The sequence below is a fragment of the Antechinus flavipes genome, chromosome 4 (genome assembly GCF_016432865.1).
Source record: "Antechinus flavipes isolate AdamAnt ecotype Samford, QLD, Australia chromosome 4, AdamAnt_v2, whole genome shotgun sequence".
Lineage (NCBI taxonomy): Eukaryota > Metazoa > Chordata > Mammalia > Dasyuromorphia > Dasyuridae > Antechinus > Antechinus flavipes.
Genome location: NC_067401.1, coordinates 444,439,188 through 444,459,020, shown reverse-complemented (window position 1 = coordinate 444,459,020; position 19,833 = coordinate 444,439,188). Strand labels below are relative to the sequence as shown.

The following is a 19,833-nucleotide window of genomic DNA, read 5'->3' as shown; positions in this document are numbered from 1 at the left end:
AAGGTCATAGGATCAAAGGATTAAAAGGGATCTTTGAGGTCTTCTGTTTTAGCCAATAGATAAGAACAGGGCTGTGAATTTGAACCCAGAGCTACAAAAAGGATCAAGAAAGAGATGGATATTAACAGTGTCAAAAGTAACACGTGTGTAGAAAGGGAAAAAAAAATAAATGAAGCCTTCAGTTTAGCCAGAAAGGTGAAACTGAAATTGGTAACCTTGGTAAGTTTGATTTCAGTGGAATGAGATGAAAAGCTAAGCTCGTGTTGGGGAGAAATGTAGGTGATGACTGAGGAGATTCAGCTTGCATTTGAGGGAGCCATAAAAAGGTCATCAGTCTCAATCAGCAAGTGCATTTTGGGTACCTGATGTGTCCAGATATGGTGCAGATTTAAAAAGAAAGGAGAAAAAAAAAACAAAAGAAAGAATTCCTGTTTTCAGACTTTCATTCTGTTGGGGAAATAATATATATAAGAAGTTGAACTTGGGACAACTAGGTAGTGCAATGAATAGAGCACCAGCCCTGAAGTCAGGAGAACCTGAGTTCAAATCTGATCTCAGACATTAAAAAAAAAAAAAAAAGAAGTAGAACTCAATAAATCCAACCTGACAAATGTGTGTTAAACACCCACTGATATATTTAATGCACATATGTAAGATCTGGGGGTAAGCACCTATGACATGATGATAGATATCAGTTTAATTCCTGGCTTCAATTAGTTTATAGTCTACCAGAATGTTAGTTGCAAAGGCATTTGGTGAGGTGGAAAGGTGAAGATTAGGAGGAGGATGATAGTAGAAATTATGGTATGTGAAAAGAGTCAGTGAATGAGTTTATATTATCAATGTCTGAAAGCAGGAAAGGAGCCTCAATTCATAATGAGCAGGGATAGTGATGATTCAGTAAACAGGATGAAGGGTTGATGCTCTAAAGTCAGAGGAGTTTTTGTCAACCAAGATCACCAGAAGGTAAGAAAGTCAACTACTTAACCCCTGATAAGGTCTCAACAGAACAGAAGCAATAACTGATCTAAAGATCAGTTAACTCTGGAAAATTTCAGTCCTTTAGAAGAAGAATGTAACCAATCAGTCCTTAAAAGGATCTATGTTTCTCTTTATTAATTTTCCATACCAGGGAGTTCCTCACACTAATGAAACCACAAATCTATGCTCTCTCCCTCCACTCTTCCCCCCATCCCCATCCAATACCCTGGCTGACTCCATTTAACCTGATGTGTTTATAATGCTGAAATGTATCTCTTGCCATGTGCTCTTAATTCTCTGCAGTAAGATTTTGAACCATGCTGTTGTTCCATCTTCTCTCCTCCCACTACCTCCCCCTCTCTCTGTTACAGGCAAGAAAGTGATGACAATTTGATACTTATTAACTAAGGACCTGCTGGCCAAAGAGAATGGAATTTCAGGCTTCCTTACACCATGGAAATGAAGGGTGGGACCAGGCTATTGTTGTTGAAACAGTCCCCCACATTGCAGAGAGACAGAGTTTGGACCTGGGTTTCCATAAACAGACTGGTTTACTGAACTGCGGAGTGGGAAAGTGGAGTTGCAAATTGCTGCTGCCTGCTGGCTGAAGGACTGGAGCTACTTTTTTATGAACTTGGATTACAAAGAATAGACCACCCATCTCTAGGAGTTTAAGTACTTTAGGATAGAGACAACTAATTATTATTTTTTTCAATCCGTTCGTGTTCTTATTTATAGGATGAAACATTCAGTGGAGAGGTGGGGGAAATAGGGAAAGGAAGTAAAATAAACATTACATATTTCAAAAAGTGTAAAACGGTGGTGTTGTTCGTGGTCAAGATTAAGAGGAAGAAAAGTAATACTTAGATGGGAAGAAAAGTGGGACTTAGTTTAGAAGATATTTTAATAATTTGCACGTCAGTCAGGTTAGTTGCTGGACTAAATTAAAAAGACTCCTAACTGAAGACCATGAAAGATATATTTTAAGCCATTAAAAATATGTTGTTTAAAACTATTAAAATGAACTAAAGCAATTTGCTGTCATTAGAGATATTTCTTGATCTGATTTAAAATTTTTTTTCCCCTGTGTGTATGGTTTTTTTTCCCTATTTCAATGTTAACTTAGAAATCTTAATCTTAATGGGCTGGCTCGTGTATTAGCTGGAGACTGGCTCATTTGAACCATCCCTACCATTCAGGTTACTTGGTAACTGCACACTAACCTAATTGAGGGTCAGGGGGAGGAGACACGGTTGTTGCATGGACAGTTCATATTTTAATGTAAACCAATTCCAGATTGAACATCATTAATATACTGTTTACTCTTCAAGTTATGATAACATGGCAGTTTGTTAAATCAATAAATATATTTTTATGACAATTCATGTTACTGATTAATATGTTTCATGTTAGGATATCAGCATTCAAGTCAAGAGTGGAGCTGGTGGACTACTTCCTGTCTAAACCAAGCAATTTAGATGATCTTTCTTCAGTCAGATCCCAGACTTGGTGTGTGTTTCTATGTGTGTGTTTTATCATTAAGTACAAGAACTCAAGATCAGGATTAGTTAATTTGATCACAGTTCTTCCTTTTTTCAAGCATTTAATATACTCATGAATGCTTAGAGTTTTTCCTTCAAACACAGTAGTCTTTAATCAACATTCCCCAGATCTGAGCTAGGAGTTTTGCTTGAAAAAGATTAATGATGAGCTCACCACTTCTATTATCCTCTGACGAGGACCTTCTTCCAAGATCTTATATTTCTTCTGCCTCCCTCCAGTACTGTCTGTTGCTCCCAATGGAAGAACTTAAAAGAAGAAAAATCTCCCTTCAAGGTTCTCCTGCATGTATTGTAACATTGTATTTTCATTTTTAAAAAAATCATGACAATTGTAACTTTCCTTCTGTATCATCTGTTCCAAGTTCATTATAGGAAGCGGGTGCATGGGTGTGGGGGTGTGAGGTTGCTTTCACAACTGCAGTTAATGAGTACATATGGGACAAACTCTTCTCCAATTCTGATTCCTTTCCCTTACTCCGAGTCTCTATTGGGGAAGATCATTTTGAAGTTTCCAAGACTCTTTCTCCTTCTCTAATGGTATAGGTACCTAGTTTATTTCTATAATTTTTCAGGCTCCTCCCTCTCTTCTGGCTGACTTTTTTTACTGACAGGTTAATCACCTAGGTAGACACAAAACCCCTACTTCAATGCCTTTCAGCATTTCCATTCTGGAATACATTTGTAAATTTGTGTCACTTTCTTGAGCAACATTCAGGACAGCCAAGAAAATGCTGTCTTTCATGACCAACAAGTGCATCATTCTGGGAATATCATAAGATCATAGATGTAGAGCTAGGAAAAAACCTTAGAGGAAATGCATAATTCTGGGAATATCATAAGATCATAGATTTAAAGCTAGGAAAAAACCTTAGAGATTGTCTAATCTGGCTTGTTCATTTAACAGATGACTAAGCAAACCAAAATCCTAGAGGTTGGCAGTAAAAGGCAAAACTAACATTGCTTTTCCTCATTTATCACATGCTTGTTGCTGGGGATTCAGTGACAAATATGAAAAACTGCTTGTCCTCAAGGATTTTACATTTTCTCAAACTGTCAACCAGACCATAGGATCCTAGAGTATTTTGGTTTGAAAATTTAATTTATGAATTATGAATACCCTTTAAAATATTACAGATAGCCTTTGCTTGAAGACCTCCAATGATGTGGAAATCATCACCTCCTCAAGGAGATTGTTTTATTTGGGGACAATCCTAATGGGTAGGAAGACTTTCTAACTCCAGCTCATTGGTCCTGTGATAAACATATCTTCATGTCAGGCAGAATTACCTTTCCTATCACCAAAGAAAACTGAGAAGGATCAGGAACCAGGAGAGAACCTATTCATAGGACTCATGAAAGACAAATATCAAAGACATTCAAAAGCTAATAAAATGTTTTCAAAGAGGATAAGGATTGAAATTTTGTAGTAGTTGAATAACAGATTGGTTCCTTCTTTCAGTAGAATAGTGTCATGAACCAAATTACAGGAGCTTGAGGCAGGGGGAGGAGATTAGAAGTAGAGGCAGTATATGAGAATCATCTCTTGGTGAAAAGGATGATAGATGTATATTATTGGAGACTGAGATGACAACAGGGTCAAGCAAAAGTTTTGTAAGACTTGGCAGAGGGGATGTTTATAAATAATAGGAAAGGAGCCAGTAGATGGGATGAGATTGAGAGATTGGACAGGGAATGCTGGATAGTCAAGCTCCTCAAGTTTCAGGTGAAGATCAGATCAAGGGAAGGAGATTTAAGAGTTGGTCCTAGAGAGCACCTAGATGACACAGTGGATAGAGCACCAACACTTAGCACTGTCTGATCTCAGACACTTAACACTTAGCTGTGTAAAAAAATTACTGGGCAAATCACTTAACCCCAATTGCCTCAGCAAAAAAAAAAAATTGGCCCCAGTAAAAGCCATCTTATCCTCTGAGATTAGAACAAAATAGGGGAGCAGGTTATGAAGTAGAGGCTTTGAGAAATAATATAAGGAAGGCAGAGGGACTTGTGATGTCAATTTTTTTAATCAAGAAGGGGTGATTATCTGTGAGAAGGGAAGCCAACAGTAGCATGAGGAACTAGAGATGGTAGCATTTCTCTCTACTGGTCTAGTAACTTGAAAGAAGAAATTAGTTTAATCTTGTATGAGATGTTCTTAATGAACTCATGTTGATTTACCGTTACCATCTTGCCATGCTTGCCAATTCTTTAGTAATTTGGACCCAGATTTTTCCAGGAATCAATATCAAGCTCACTTGAAGGAATGGCCTTCTTGCCTCTTTTTAAAAATTAGCAGAATCTTTATCATCTCTAGTAGCACAGTTACTTTGCCATTTTCCATGATTACTAGAGAAATGCAAACTCAATGTCCTAGGATGTGATTCATGATCCATCAGGCACAGAGGACTGAAACTCAAGGGGAGTAGAGGTTGCTATTTTCTTAGCATTTCCTCATTTATTTTGAGTAATTTTTTAGTCAATTCACTAAACATTAAACAACTACTGTGTGCCATGCATAGTGTTAATAAGTGTTGAGGATATTAAAAAGAGTCAAAAGACATTTCCTGCCCTTCCAATCAAATGAAGGAAAATAGCTTTCAAATATCTATCTATCTATCTATTGAAAAAGTTATATCAAGGATAAATAGACACAAAGTAAGGGGGATTGGAGAAGGCTTCTTGTAGAAAATGAGATTTTAGCTGGACTTAAAGGAAGTCAGGGAGATCAGAAGATAATTTCTTTGATTGAGAAATATCTCAATTGATGTAACCATGAACTTAATCACTATGGATACTCCCATCAGTGGTATAAATAATAATATATAACAATAATAATGGCTAACATTTATAAGATGCTTTAAGGTTTGAAAAGTCCTTTCATATATGTTATCCCATTTGAATTTCATAACAGCCTGTGAGAAAGGGATTTATGTATCATCACTCCCATTTTAAGAGATGAGGAAAGAGTGTGAGAGAAATTAAGTGACTTGCCTACCAGGGTCACATAATTAATAAGCAGAAGTGAAATTAAGCTCTGAACCTTTTTGACTTCAAGTAGAACTTAACCCATCCATACCTTCTTTTACTGGGGACATTATTATCAAAAGTGTACCCAATTGCTGAAGACCTTCTGTATATTAAAAAAAATTTTTTACAGGTTTTGGGCTATGCATTAGTCATACCTTGTCCTTGCTATAGGATTGGCCCACTTTCTTTTCTATTGATGCATCTTTTGCACACAATCTTCCATCCCATCCATAACTTATGAGTTAGCATTAGTAATATACCGCAGCCTACTTATGCCTGCCATTTGTCTTTCCATCTATGGTATTGATTCTTGGGAGATTGTGTACTGCATACCAAATGATACTATTTGCAGCCATATAACATCACCAGAATAATATGGGTATTAAAAAGATTTCTGGTTTTTTTTTTCAGGTAGCAGTTTGGCTTTGTTAAAAGCTTTGTGCAATTTCTCAAATGCAACCTAGTTCATTGTCTTTTTCCAATACTATTCTAAATCCAGATATTGTCTATATGCAGTGTTTATTTAATGTGTGAGTTTGGGCAAGACATTCCATGAACTTGGGCATCAGTTTACTAACTTCTGAAGCAAAGAGGTTGGATTAGATGACATTTTAAGTTCTCTTCTGGTTCAAGAACTATGCTTTTATAATCTATTCAAAATTTATATACTGCTGGACAAGTTTGATGTGTTCTGCATAAAACTATATGTAATGCCTGTTTGGATAACAGGAATATTTCTAATCCACTTAGGTTTTACAGTGTAGATGGTTAGGTCAGTCATTCAACAGAAGTTGACAGCTAAGTTATTAAGTGCTAGGTGCTATATTAACTGATGAGAAGAAAAGGAAAGGTAGAAAGACAATTTGTGCTCTCAAGAAACTCACAGTTTAGGGGAGATTACAATTAAACAACCATGTTCAAATAAATCATATACAGTGTTATAACTCTTATTTTGCAGTTTCTTTGGTATCCCAGGGCTTGAAGCATGACATCATGAAATGCTATTTATTAAAGTTCCTATGATTCAAAGATGTCAATTCTGAAAAGGACAATCTTTTTTTAGGACTTTCCAGGACAGTGAATGTAACATATAAAGAATAAACAATAAAGAATAAACTTTATATTTAACATATAAAGAATATGGTAAACATATAAAGAATAAGGTGCAGTACTCAGTAGGGGCATAGAAATCTATCTTATCTTGCAGAAAAATAGGAGAGGAATGGGATATGGGAAGGGGGAAGGGTGATAAAAAGAAAGGGCATTTTGGGGGAGGGAGAGGTCAGTAGCAAAACACTTTTGAGGAGGGACAGGGTAAAAGGAGAGAGAGAATAAATGGGGGAAATACTATTAGCAATAATAATTGTAAAAAAAATTTTAAAGCAATGGAATATTATTGTTCTTTGGGAAATGATGAGCAGGATGCTCTCAAAAAAAAAAAAATGACCTGGAAAATCCTCCATCAACAAAGTGAAATATACTGTATATAAAGTAATAACGATGTTCTGAAATGACCAGCTATAAATGACTGTTATTCTCAGTAGTACAATCATCCACAACTACCTTAAAGGACTTATGATGAAAAATCCTATCCATACCAAGAGAAGGAACTGATTGTATCTGAATAGAGATCAAAGCATTCTCTATTTCTCTCTCTTTCGCTCTCTTTATTATTAACTTAATTTTTCTTGAGAGTTTTTATTTTCATTAGGGTGGGAGATCTATGTTTTCTTTCACAACTTGACTTTTATGGTAATGTTTTACATAACCTCACATGTACTTTCTTAATTGTAGATGGAGAAAAGAGACAGAACCTAGAACTCAAAAATCTTAAAAACAAAAATCTTTTTTAAAAATTGTTTTGAATATACTTGGGAAAAAATATTAAATAAGTAAGTAAATAAATAAGTAATAGGGTGTGTTTTGACAAGAATGGGGCAGACCTAAAAGGGACTTGAGAGGAGAGCTCATCCAACACGCCCTCACTTCCATCTGTTACCTTGGAACATCCAATCATCCCTTCAACCTGAATATTCCTCTGAAAATGTGTACTTTGTTCTCCCAATGGTGAAAAGGTTCTTTCTTCCTTCCTTCCTTCCTTCCTTCCTTCCTTCTTTCCTTCCTTTCTTCTCTTCCTTCCTTCCTTCCTTCCTTCTCTTCCTTCTTTCCTTCCTTCCTTCCTTCCTTCCTTCCTTCTTTCCTTCCTTCCTTCCTTCCTTCCTTCCTTCTTTCCTTCCTTCCTTCTTTCCTTCCTTCCTTTTTCCTTCCTTCCTTCCTTCCTTCCTTCCTTCCTTCCTTCCTTCCTTCCTTCCTTCCTTCCTTCCTTCCTTCCTTCCTTTCCTTTCCTTTCCTTTCCTTTCCTTTCCTTTCCTTCTTTCCTTGTCACTCAATCAGTCAGTTATAATCTTGGTGCTTGGGATAGAAACACACACAAAATGAAACAATACTTGTTCTTAAAGTCTCTGCATCCTATTGATTCTATTGGGAGGGGGGAGAGCACATACACGTGTAGGCATAGACAAGTTAAGCATAAGGTTATTTTTTAGGGGAAGAACTGGCATCAGGAAGTTTTTCATGTAGGTTGTCCTTGGGCTGAGCTTCGAAAGAATCTTGAGATTCTAAGAGAGAAAAGTGCATTTCTAGGCAGGGGTCAGGGAGGACTGCCTCCAAATCCATCACTCTCCAATTCAAATTCCCACCATCAATGAAACTAATCAAAGCAGATTCAAAACCACCTTGCTTTATAACTGCTGCTTTCCCTTAAGTATTTTCTATCCTTGGAGGACAGTGAAACCTTCTTCCAGTCCCCAAGGCAGGATTGACTATAAAGCTGTGTAGAAAGAAAAGTTTTCCCAAAGAGAATAAAACGGATTTATCTAATTTCCATCTAAAGTTCCTTCCTTGACAGAGCAATTAAAATGGTTTAGGATGTGAGCTCTTGATAAAGGCTAAACGGAGATTACCGGTGGTCCTGTTAGGCTAAATTCTGCATTCTCTCTAAGGTTACTTAGTGACGCACTTACTGATGGAAGGATATGCATTTGCTCTAACCAGCCGTTTTCATACTGAAGGATATTTTGAGCATACTGTGCCTCAGAGAAAATTGACTGTGAGTTGCCGATGAATAAAATTGAAAAGCAAATGCACTGAAATTATTAGGAAAAACGATAAACCAAATAGGAGGTGGCAGATACCATTTTACATAGACGGTCAAAACAACTGTTGCCGTAAATTACAGACCACTAAAAGGGCTGCTGATGGCCAAATGCTTCTCTTCACTTAGGCCTGTTTATGATTATAAAGCCAAATGAGTTTTACCCAAACATTTTCACATCATCTTTCATGGGTGCATAACTACAACAACAACAAACTGAGAACTAAAAGACCTTTGGGAGTGATTGGTAGTAGTGAGCCAGAAAGATGATTTATTACAGTGATGTGGGCATCCAGAAAAACTTTGGGGCTTCTGGGCTTCTCTGCTCTGTTGGAGCCCCCTCCTCATATCCAGTATTTCTTTCTCTCTTCTTTGAAACACATCCCTGTCTGAAATCTCAGTTGCCAGAAAATCCCAGCTTTTTAGTTAATTGATATCTATTTTGTCATCTCATCCAAACTTACCCTGATTAAGAATTCCCTTTGGGGAAAGACTTGGACTTATGAAGGAAGATATTATCCATCTTCAGAGAAACAGGACAAACAAGTAGAGTATAGTCTTAGATAGATGCATATGAATGGATATGTGAACATATCTGTATGATGATGGATGCATGAGCATCTGTACAATTATTTCTGTGTTTAAGTACATACATATATGTTTGTGTGTAGAAACGTATTTCATATATGTTTTTACTTTATTGTAGGCTTCTCTGGGGAGGGAAAGAAGAAAAAGAAATAAAGTAAAAAGTCTATAGCAGAAAACAAGAAAACTGCAAGGAAGCAAAGAAAAGATGGACAGCTCTAAACACAGTGTGCTTATTATATAGGCTTTCTTGAAATGGAAATTTATTGCTTTACATTTTGAATCATCTCATGTTCTGTTGTGCACGTGGCAATTTTTTTTTCTTTTCCTATTTCCTTTATAAGTTTAAAATAAATTTTAAAAATAAAATAAAATACAGTGTTGTTTTTAAGAATTCACTTTGTACAACTGGTCATCTAGATCTTGCTTGAAGATCTCCAATGAGAAATAACAATTAGCTATGGGAACCCAAAATAATCCTCTGCCCTCAATCCCTATAAATAATATAATGAATAAATAAAGTAAAAATCCCTATAAATAATATAATAAATAAATAAAACAAATAATCCCTATAAAATACATAGACCAATTTTTTACTGGGGGAGGAGACCTCTTATGTGGTATCTTTCCCTTTACATAGAAAGAGAAACTTGACATAAGACTTCCAAAAGGAGGAATGAGGAAATATTCAGATCAAAGTCACCACAGAGATATGCAGCCCAGATGTGTCTGTACTAAGCTAAGAAATATGGGGTGAACTTGGAAGGAATCCTATAATTATCATTTTAGAACTAGAAGGGACCTCAGAAACTTTATAGTCTAATCCCCTCATTTTACAGATAAGGAAACTCAACCTCAGGGAACTTAACTGACTTGCCCAAGATCATGCCAAAAAAAGGTAAGAGGAAGGATTTGAACCCAAGTGCTCTGACTCCACTGTTTATGGTCTTTCTATTGAACCTAATCCACTGATATCATTATTGTTTCTCTTCTTCCTTGTGTGACTTAAAGATCATCTCACCCCCTTCCCAACCTTAGATTGATGTCCTCCCACAACTGCCTAAATTGAAGGTTTATCCTGAACTTCCCAGGATCATGTCTCCTGGGTGATTTTGATTTAAATATCTTCTCCCCACCCCTTCCATCCTTAGAATTTTCCTTATTACCTCCTCTTGGGTGTCTCAAGCTAAGACTCTTTACATGGAGTAAAATGTACCCATAATAATAGTCTATTGCTTTATAATTACTAGCTACTTTGCTTCTTCCACAGAAATCTCAACTCTGAAAAAAATTGTACCAGTAGACTACCACAAGTGATGGATGTGTCAGTTTCTAATGATACCTGAATTAGCTCATGAGCCATAATACACAGAGTTTAGATAGCATTTTAAATTCAAGCCCTTTTTTTTTTTTAAACAACGCCACACTAATTAGCAACAAATTGCTCCTCATACACTTCTTATCAGCTATGGCTATTACTCTCTTCATGAGGTAGAGTTATCCCAGAGGAGGACCATTTACTTTGAGGGAAGGGAATTTCCATCTTCATTTGCTGGTGTTTCTTGCTAATGGGAAATTGTATTAATACTGTCTATTGAAAGAATTGTATTTTTGCTGAGCAAAATATCTCTTCCAGCAGGCAAGGGTAACTGGCATCTTATGGGTCTTTGACTTCTTGTCTTGAAAGGAAAGAATCTGAGGTATTTAGCTTGAAAGAGAGAAAACTAGTGGGGTGGGTGGAGAAAAAAGGCAAAGAATGGACAGAATGGCTGCATTCATGTACTTGAAGGACCACCATATTGAAGAGGGATTCAGCTAGATCTTCCTGACCCTAGAGAACAAAACTGGAAGTGATGCATATAAATTGCAAAGAGATAAAAGAACTTCCTAACATTTAGAGTTTCTCAAAAGCTCTTTGGAGGCATTGGATCACCCCTCATTGTATGTATTCCAGAAAGATTAAAGACCACTTATCAATTATGTTGTGGTAGGGATTCTTTATGAGACAGGAAATCAGTTTCTTTTTTTTTATATTTTATTTTATTTTATAATAACTTTATATTGACAGAATCCATGCCAGGGTAATTTTTTTACAACATTATCCCTTGCACTCGCTTCTGTTCCGATTTTTCCCCTCCCTCCCTCCACCCCCTCCCCTAGATGGCAAGCAGTCCTATATATGTTAGATATGTTGCAGTATATCCTAGATACAATATATGTTTGTAGAACCGAACAGTTCTCTTGTTGCACAGGGAGAATTGGATTCAGAAGGTATAAATAACCCGGGAAGAAAAACAAAAATGCAAATAGTTCACATTCGTTCAAGAGATCAGTTTCGATTAAATCTAAGGTTTTTAATTTTGGGGGAGGTCTCAAACCTCTTAGGTAATTTATTAAAGTGTATGGCTTCCTTCTTAAAATGATATTTTTAAATGCCTAAATCAAAATCCACAGTATTACCAAAAAAAATTATATTGACATATATACAATGTGTATGTGTGTGTGTGTGTGTGTGTGTGTTCATGTATAAATATCACAAGTTTACCTCAGGTTAAGAACTCCTAGACAAGATAATACCCAAGATCCAACCAAAACTCTAAAATTCTGTGCCACAAAAACTGATATTTTTGTCTTTAAATGCCTATTGGGAAAAGAACCCACTTCTTTTGATATTCAGAATTGTAAAATTTCAGAGTTTGAAAGGGACTCCAGGTATATGCAGCTCAACCTGTACCACCCAAAAGAATCTCCACAATGATATATTTGACAAATGGTCATCTAGCCTTTATTTGAGGATCTCCAATGAAAAGTTTTCCATTACCTTCTGAGACAGCCTATTTTATTTTTGCAATTCTTAATGAAGTTTTTGCTTCAATTAAGACTAAATTTACCATTTTGCAGTGTCTTCCCATTATTGCTAATTCTGCCCAGCTAAGAGAGCTCCCAGAATCCCAACATCTTAGAGTTGGACTTACAGAGCCATCTGGCAGAAGCCATGTCTTTAATGGGAATCCCTTTTACATTACCCTGGACAAGGGATCGTTGGTATCTTTCCAAAGACTTCTATCAAGGCTCAATGATGCAACCAGAAGTTTTCTAAGTGACAGATTTAGTAAGAAAGTGATTGTCATGATTGGTTTTCCTAAGAGCATTTTTGAAAAAAAAATTATCTAGGGAGGTTGTGGTGGGTAGAAATAAAAAGCCAATGGCATTTAAACCACAAAGCTGACACTAACCACAGTAAAGCCAGCAAGATGGCACTTGAGGAGTAATTTGACTGTAGAATATGCTGAAAAATTCATAGGCTTGTTGGCTTTAGAGCTGAAAGGAAGCCCAGGGACTGTCCAGTTTTACATTCTCATAATACAGCGGTGGAAACTGAGGCTCAGAAAGTCAGCAACAGAAAGATCACAGGGAGACGAGCTAAGATTTGTGGTTTGACTCTAGTCTCTGTATTCTTTATTATGATTTCCATTAGAATTTCAATTTTAAATCCCAAATAAGTTTTGTTTTCAAAGAATCTTTTGCCAAACAACTCTCTCTCTCTCTCTTTCTGTGTGTGTGTGTGTCTGTGTGTACACACAATGTGTTTGTATGCATATATGTAGAATGTGATTTTTAAGTGAACATTTGTGGTCTAATTGTGGCTGTTCTTTTGGGGAAAAGGACATGTTAAAATGAGTAAGATTGCTAATTAGGATTACTAATTAGGAGAAGCATCATAGTGGGTCACTGGATCCTGGATTCCTGGATTTGGAAAGAATCTCATTAGCTATCCAGTCCTATCTAGACTCAAACAGAAATCCTCTCTACAAACATATATGTTTATAGACATGTATAGAAGCATTCTGGATGTGCCCGAGCATGCAATTTTGTTGTTGTTGTTGTTGATTCATTTCAGTTGCGTGACCCCATTTGAGATTTTCTTGGCAAAGATGCTGGAGTTCCAGGTTTACCATTTCCTTCTCCATCTCATTTTACAGGTGAGGAAACTGAGGGAAACAGCGTTAAGTAACTTGTCCAGGGTCACACCAGGAAAGTGAGTGTTACTAACTTCAGTCTCGACATTCTATTATGCCGCCTAACTGTCCTAATCACAAAATCCCTAATGTTTAAAAAAAAGTTAACTTTTTTCTTTTTTATATTTTATTTCCCCCTAATGACAATTAAAAATATGGTATTTTGCATTTCATTTTTTATTAAAGCTTTTTATTTTTCAAAACATATGCATGGACAATTCTTTAACATTAGCCCTTGCAAAACTTTGTGCTCCAATTTTCCCTCCAAGCCCTCCCTAAAGGGCAAGTAGTCCAATATATATTAAACATGGTAGAAATCTATTGCATTTCATTTTAAATGTTTATGTTTTGAGCAAAATTTCATTATTAATTTTTAAATCAATTTTCGTTTCTTTAGTCTTTTGAGGAACAAAAATCATATCCTTTATGATGGACACAAAATGGAGTGATTGATTTTTGCCTCAAAGAAAAATTTAAAAATAAAACTCTCTTGGTGGTCACCCTCATTAACGTGCTTCAAACATGCCTATATACTTGATCCAGTGTTTGGCACATAATAAATGCTTAGTAAATACTTGTGGTGTGTCTACCTTACCTGATATATGATTATCTAACTTTTGTTTGAAATCCTTCCCATTTTATAGATAAGAAAATTGAAGCCCAGACAATTTAAGTGACAGATAGGAAATAGCACAACAGGAAGGTTGTAAGATGATTGGATATAAACCTATATGGCCAATCTTAGATATAAGTTGGTAGAACATACCGAGATATTTTGAGGGGCACCAGGAGGTATCTCTTCCCACCTGACCACTTGAAAAACACGAATTAAACACTGTGCCATCTGCTAGGGATGCAGGCTTGAAAGGTCTCACCATTCTTGATCTTGTAGGAAGCATGCTGTAATAGAAAATTAGGAATTAAAGGAGACTTGGATTCTATTTTTGCCTTTGATGCTAAACCATCTAAACTTCTCAGAGCCTCTGTTTTCTCAACTGTAAAATGGGGATGATCAAAATACCTGCAATGTTTTCTTTCTGGGATTGTTGTGAAGATCATATGAATAAAGAATTCAGCCCCTGATTTGCGGAATATTAATGAGAATCACTGTAGTACTATACCTAGGTTTGTTGAAATATTGAATATGGATGAGAGAGCATTTTAGTCAGTACAGGTTTTATCTAAAGAAAGGGATTAAGACCATAAAGTGATGAGACTAATTTGATGTATGGTTTACAGAAACCCCACTTATTCAACTTGACACACAACAAAGGGAATGTAGTGAGAAAATGACTGGATTGGGGATTGGAGGACCTGAGTTCTAGATCTCAATTCTGTTAGTAATTCAATTGGTATTAGTGTACAAGTTATTTATTTGTTTTTGGACCTCACTTTCCTCACATATCAATTAAATTGAATTGAATCATCTAAGATGGGGAACCAGCTTGGGGTGATGGTAAACCTACTGGACTCAGAGTCAATTAACCTGATTCACCATTGTAAAAATGTACTACCAAACCATGTTGACCTTTTTGAGCCTCAAGGTTTTCATTAGTGGAAACATTAACTTCTAATCCTGCCATTCTAGGTCCTCTATAAGTTGATTTCAACCCACTTTGTTTAAACCACTCAGCTTTAGGAATAGCTCAATTGAAATATTCTTCTACCTTCAATCCCATTCTTTTTTTTCTGTGCCTTTAATCATACTGCCCCCTATTACCTGGAGTAGAATCCCCCCCTTTTATATTAGTGTAAGATGTCACCTCCCCGACCATGTACATCAACCACATTTTGTATCCTTCAGGCTTCCTTATCTAGAGTTACTTAAATCAATTTGACTTGCAGAAGTCAAAGCAGTCAATTTTGCTTTGTTAACTTTGACAAATTTGCCTGTCCCCTCTAATTTCTAACCTTAAACCTATAACCAGATTCATTATCAAAAGGAAGGAGCTATTTTTTTTTATATAACAGTGAAAGAACAATACATAAATTCTACTTTTACCCTGAGTTTAGCATCCTCTGAATTTATTCCTGATAAACTTGAAAGTGCTTTCAAGGCAAATAAATGTTGAACTAAATAGTCATTTTATGAGGATGGGTTTAACCTCTTACTTTTTCATTTGTAGTTTCTTCTCTAATACCTCATCCTCATCTTCTGGTTTTATTCATATACTTAGTGTTTGAAAGAGACTTAGAGGCTGGAATGGATGGAGAAAAGCTATGAACCTTCAGAATCAGTTAACAAGCATTTATTATTCGACTTACTCTGTGCCAGGCACTGTGCAAATTCTGAAGATACTAAGAAATATAAATACATGATCCCTGCTCTTAAGGAACTCATGTTCTAATGGAGTAGACAGCAGATAGATAAATCTGTGTGTAGAACACATATACTGTGTAAATGGAAGATCATCTCAGAAGGAAGTCCTGAGCAGCTGGAGGGACCAAGAATGATTTTTGCAGAAGGTGGGATGATAACTGTGGCTTGAAAAAAGAAGCCAGAGAACTTGAGGTGGGCTGGAGGTGAGGATGATGTAAGTTTTGTTCCTGTTGTTCAATTGTTTTTTCAGTCATGTCCAACTCTTTGTGATCCCATTTGGGGTTTTCTTGGCAAAGATACTGCAGTGATTTGCCATTTCTTTCTCCAGCCCATTTTATAGATTAGCAAACTGAGGCAAAGAGAGTTGTGACTTGCCCACAGTGACACAGCAAGGAAGTTTCTGGGACTGTATTCGAACTCAGGTCTTTCAGACTCCAAGCTTGGCATGGTATCCAATGCCCACCTAGCTGCCTCAAGATACAAATACAATATATGAAATAAAAACTTTTTGAAAGGAATTAAGGGGATTAGGCTGGATCATCTCCAAGCTTTACTTCCAACTATAAAATTCTATGTCCTGAGGTTCTAAAAGTGGAGCCCAATGACTTACTCGGATTCCCATATAGAATGTGTCAAAGACCATATTTGGACCCACAAAGATGTCTTATTTACTTCAGACTCAGCACTTTATATGCTACACCACCTAGATATCCTGTTAGTTAATAAGGTTTGCCTTTAAGAAGAGTGTTCAAGCCTATTGTATATTGTCACTCTCAACATCATCGATATCATCCTCTTCCTCATCATCATCATTTGTAAAACCCAGACTTAACTATGAAATACTTGCTGTGCCCCAGTCAGCCTGACAGAGATCTTCTCACTCCCATCTCTTACAATTTTTTCCTTTTTTTAGGTTTAGCTAAGGTGCGACTCCTCCATGAAGTCTGTCTTGCTTCCTCACTTGTGTACTTTGTACTTTTTTCTTATGTGATTTCATATTTATTTATGTAACATAATCCAAGGATTATGACTAAGACAGATGTTTATAGGTCAGGACTCATTGGTGTTCAAGGATTACGTAGGGGCTGTGACCATTTCTGAAAAGACACCTTTAAGAAGAAGGGATATAAAAAGGGTATTTTAAAATACAATTATAATATCAAAATATGCCAAAGATTCCTGTCCTGTTCTGCAGATTTCACCCTGACTTCTGAGATGTAGGGGTACTGTATTCATTAGTGAATATGTTTTATGCCCCTTCCCCAGGTAGATTATAAGCTTCTTGAGGACGTATTTTTTGTCTTTATTTCCATCTCTCGGGTCTAGAACATATTAGGACACTGATTAAATTATGCAATTAAACCAAATCAATAAAAACAAGCATCTGAATATACATACACATTGCCCAGTGGAAATCTTCATTGTTTCAATGGGATTCTTTTTAAGGTATGGGTTGTACTGGAATTCAGGAGTTCTTAAACTGGGAAGAATGACCTTGTTTTAAAAAAAAAAATTGATAACAATATTTCAACATAATTTGTTTCCTCAGTAATCCTCTGTAACTTTAAAAACATGATCTTGAGAAGGGGTATCTCAGTTTCCCCAGAATGTCATTGGAGAATCTATGAGACAAAACCTATTTAAGAATCCCTGGATTAGATGAATTCTGAGGTTCCTTTTAACTCCAAAATTCTGTGCTTCTGATCACAGATAAAACTACAAATTCATTATTTGAAATTTGCCTTTAAAAAAAAAAGATATTAACTTTTGTGACTCAATTACTAAATCACTCTACTGGCACTCCTGCTACCTCTGGATCTCTTTTTCTTTTGTGGCTTTTTTTCAGATTGGGTTGCCTTTGCCATTCTTTTCTTTTGTGGTATTCAGTGTGTGTATACTATTGCTATTTTTTCTTAACTAACTTTGTATTTCTTTGTGTGCATATTATATCCTTTTTCTTCCACTCTCTTTAGGATGCAAGCTTCTTGAGGATAGAGATTATTTCATTTTTGTCTTAGTATCTATTGTGCTTAGCAGAGTCTTGTAAATAATAGACCTTTAAAAATCTGTGGAATTAAATTGTTTTCTTCACCTGGTATCTTTGTATTCTTCATATTTGTCATTTCTTATGTATTCTACAGAGCCACAGAATATTAGAGATGGAGGGGACGTCATCAATCATATAGTCCTACCCATAGCCAAGATGGCATCCCCTCTGCAATAATTATTTGACATTTTATTTTTGTCTGAAAACCTTTGTTGAGGGGCTCAATAGCTCCTAAAGTAGCCTGGGTAGCTTTAAAAATCAGGAAAGTTTTCCTGTCATTAAGCTAAAGTTTGCTTTTCTGCAATTTTCACCAATTAGATGTTCAAGCTTATTGTTTTGTTCATTTTTTTGAGACAGGAAAAACACTGAACAGGCTCTCAGTTCTAAGAAATGTATCTAAAAATTGGCATTAGATACACTCTATTTCTGAAAATGTCCATTAGCTGTGCCTGGAAACCTCTGTCTCCATAAATGCCTGATGCTTTTATAATGTTGAATATTTAATCTAATATTGTGCTAATACAATAAACCCAATGTACTCAAGCCATAGAGAGCTTTCACTCTAATATGTGATGGTCTCTTGTTTAGGGCTTTTACCATCTTGTTGATTTTTTTTTAATAAACAAATATGGAGAACAAAATTGTACCTCTAATAGTTTTGGGTTGTCACGGAGATTGGGACATGGGAGAAAGACAAGGACTGACTCATTTAAGGATTCTGGATCTAGTCTTTGCGTCAATGGGCTGATTCATTTTTATTTTTTGGTAGGAGCACATCTTTTAAAATATATAATGGAAATTAGTGAGAAAAATATACAACAAAGCCCTGCTTTCAGTCTAATGGGAAATATACACAGTAAGTCAACAAGTATCTGTTAAGTGTTTATTCTGTGCCGAGTATTAAGCTAAGTGCTCAGAATAGAGAAAGGCAAAAGATGGTTCCTGCTTTCAAGGAGTTCCCAGTCTAATTATACTCATAATTATAAGGGAGGGTGAAAAAGGTGAAGTACTAGAAGGGAAAAGGGAAAGGGTTTGGGAAAGCTTTATGGAGGAGGCAATAGCTCAGATGGTTCTTGAAGAAATCAATGGATTATAATACACAGAGATTTGAGAACGAAAGGCATCCATTCTAGCCATGGGGGATAGTGTGATTAAAGGCATAAATAGAAACAGAGGAAGGTATGAGTTGGAAAAGACAAAGACAGAGAAAGAGAGATAGACAGAGACACACAGAGAGACAGAAACACAGAGAGACAGAGTCAGAGAGAGACAGAGAGAGAGAACACATTTGGCTAAGATGTGGAATGCATAAGAATATAGCAGAATGGTTGGAGTCAGATTACAAAGAAACCTGAAATGTCAGCATCAGTAATGTTCACTTTCTCTATCAGGAGATAGAGAGTCATGGAAAGTTTATGAATGGAGGAGTTACATGATAATTGAGGAAAATTACAAGAGGAAGATCATGCAGACAAGTTTTTGGAGAGACAGAAAGATTAGTAGGACACTGTTACAATAATATAGATGAAAACACAAAAATTAGACTTTGAAGGCAATTGGAAAGTATGGTGGAATAATTGTTGAATGTGGGATTCAAAGATCTGAGTTCAAATTTTAGTTCTGCTACTTGATACTTGTGTGATTTGGGGGAAGTCATTATTTTTCTGGACCTTAATTTTTCCATCTGTAAAATGCAAGAGTTAAATTAGATGACCTCTGAGATTATTCCAGCTCTAAATCTATCAAACTAACATTGATTTGTGACTTCTCTTCTTTGATATTCACACATTCATGTTTATCCATCCTTGACTACTTTTCCTCATGTTTTCCCTAAAGTTCACAAGGAACCAGCCTTTTGATTATGTGCCCAGTAGGTTGTTACATTAGCATTTGAAAAACAGAGTTGATCTGTTGATGCAACATGTTAGAACTCCCTTGTTTTTTTTTTTCTTTTTTTAATTAAAGCTTTTTATTTATAAAACATATGCATGGGTAATTTTTCAACACTGACTCTTGCAAAGAGTTTCAAATTATCCCTTCCCTTCCCCCACCCCCTCTCCTAGATGACAGGTAGTCCAATACATGTTAAATATGTAGAACTCCCTTGTACAGCATTGGCCTAGCCTTTGAGAATTTAA

The 19,833-nt window shown here is 36.1% G+C and overlaps 1 protein-coding gene across 2 annotated transcripts in view; it reads left to right on the top strand.

Moving 5' to 3' along the window:
* The window catches only part of MCOLN2 (mucolipin TRP cation channel 2), an 84,139-nt gene extending 74,486 nt beyond the window's left edge, over nt 1-9,653 (top strand). Inside the window, exon 14 of one of the 2 annotated variants that reach the window (XM_051999211.1) lies at nt 9,431-9,653. In XM_051999211.1, coding sequence (XP_051855171.1) covers nt 9,431-9,470 — 40 coding nt within the window. In that variant the 3' untranslated portion in view covers nt 9,471-9,653. Of the gene's footprint in view, nt 1-1,352; nt 2,363-9,430 lie in introns of those variants that run through there. The other variant, XM_051999212.1, reaches the window with a different exon arrangement.
* Nucleotides 9,654-19,833: the final 10,180 nt, after the last annotated feature.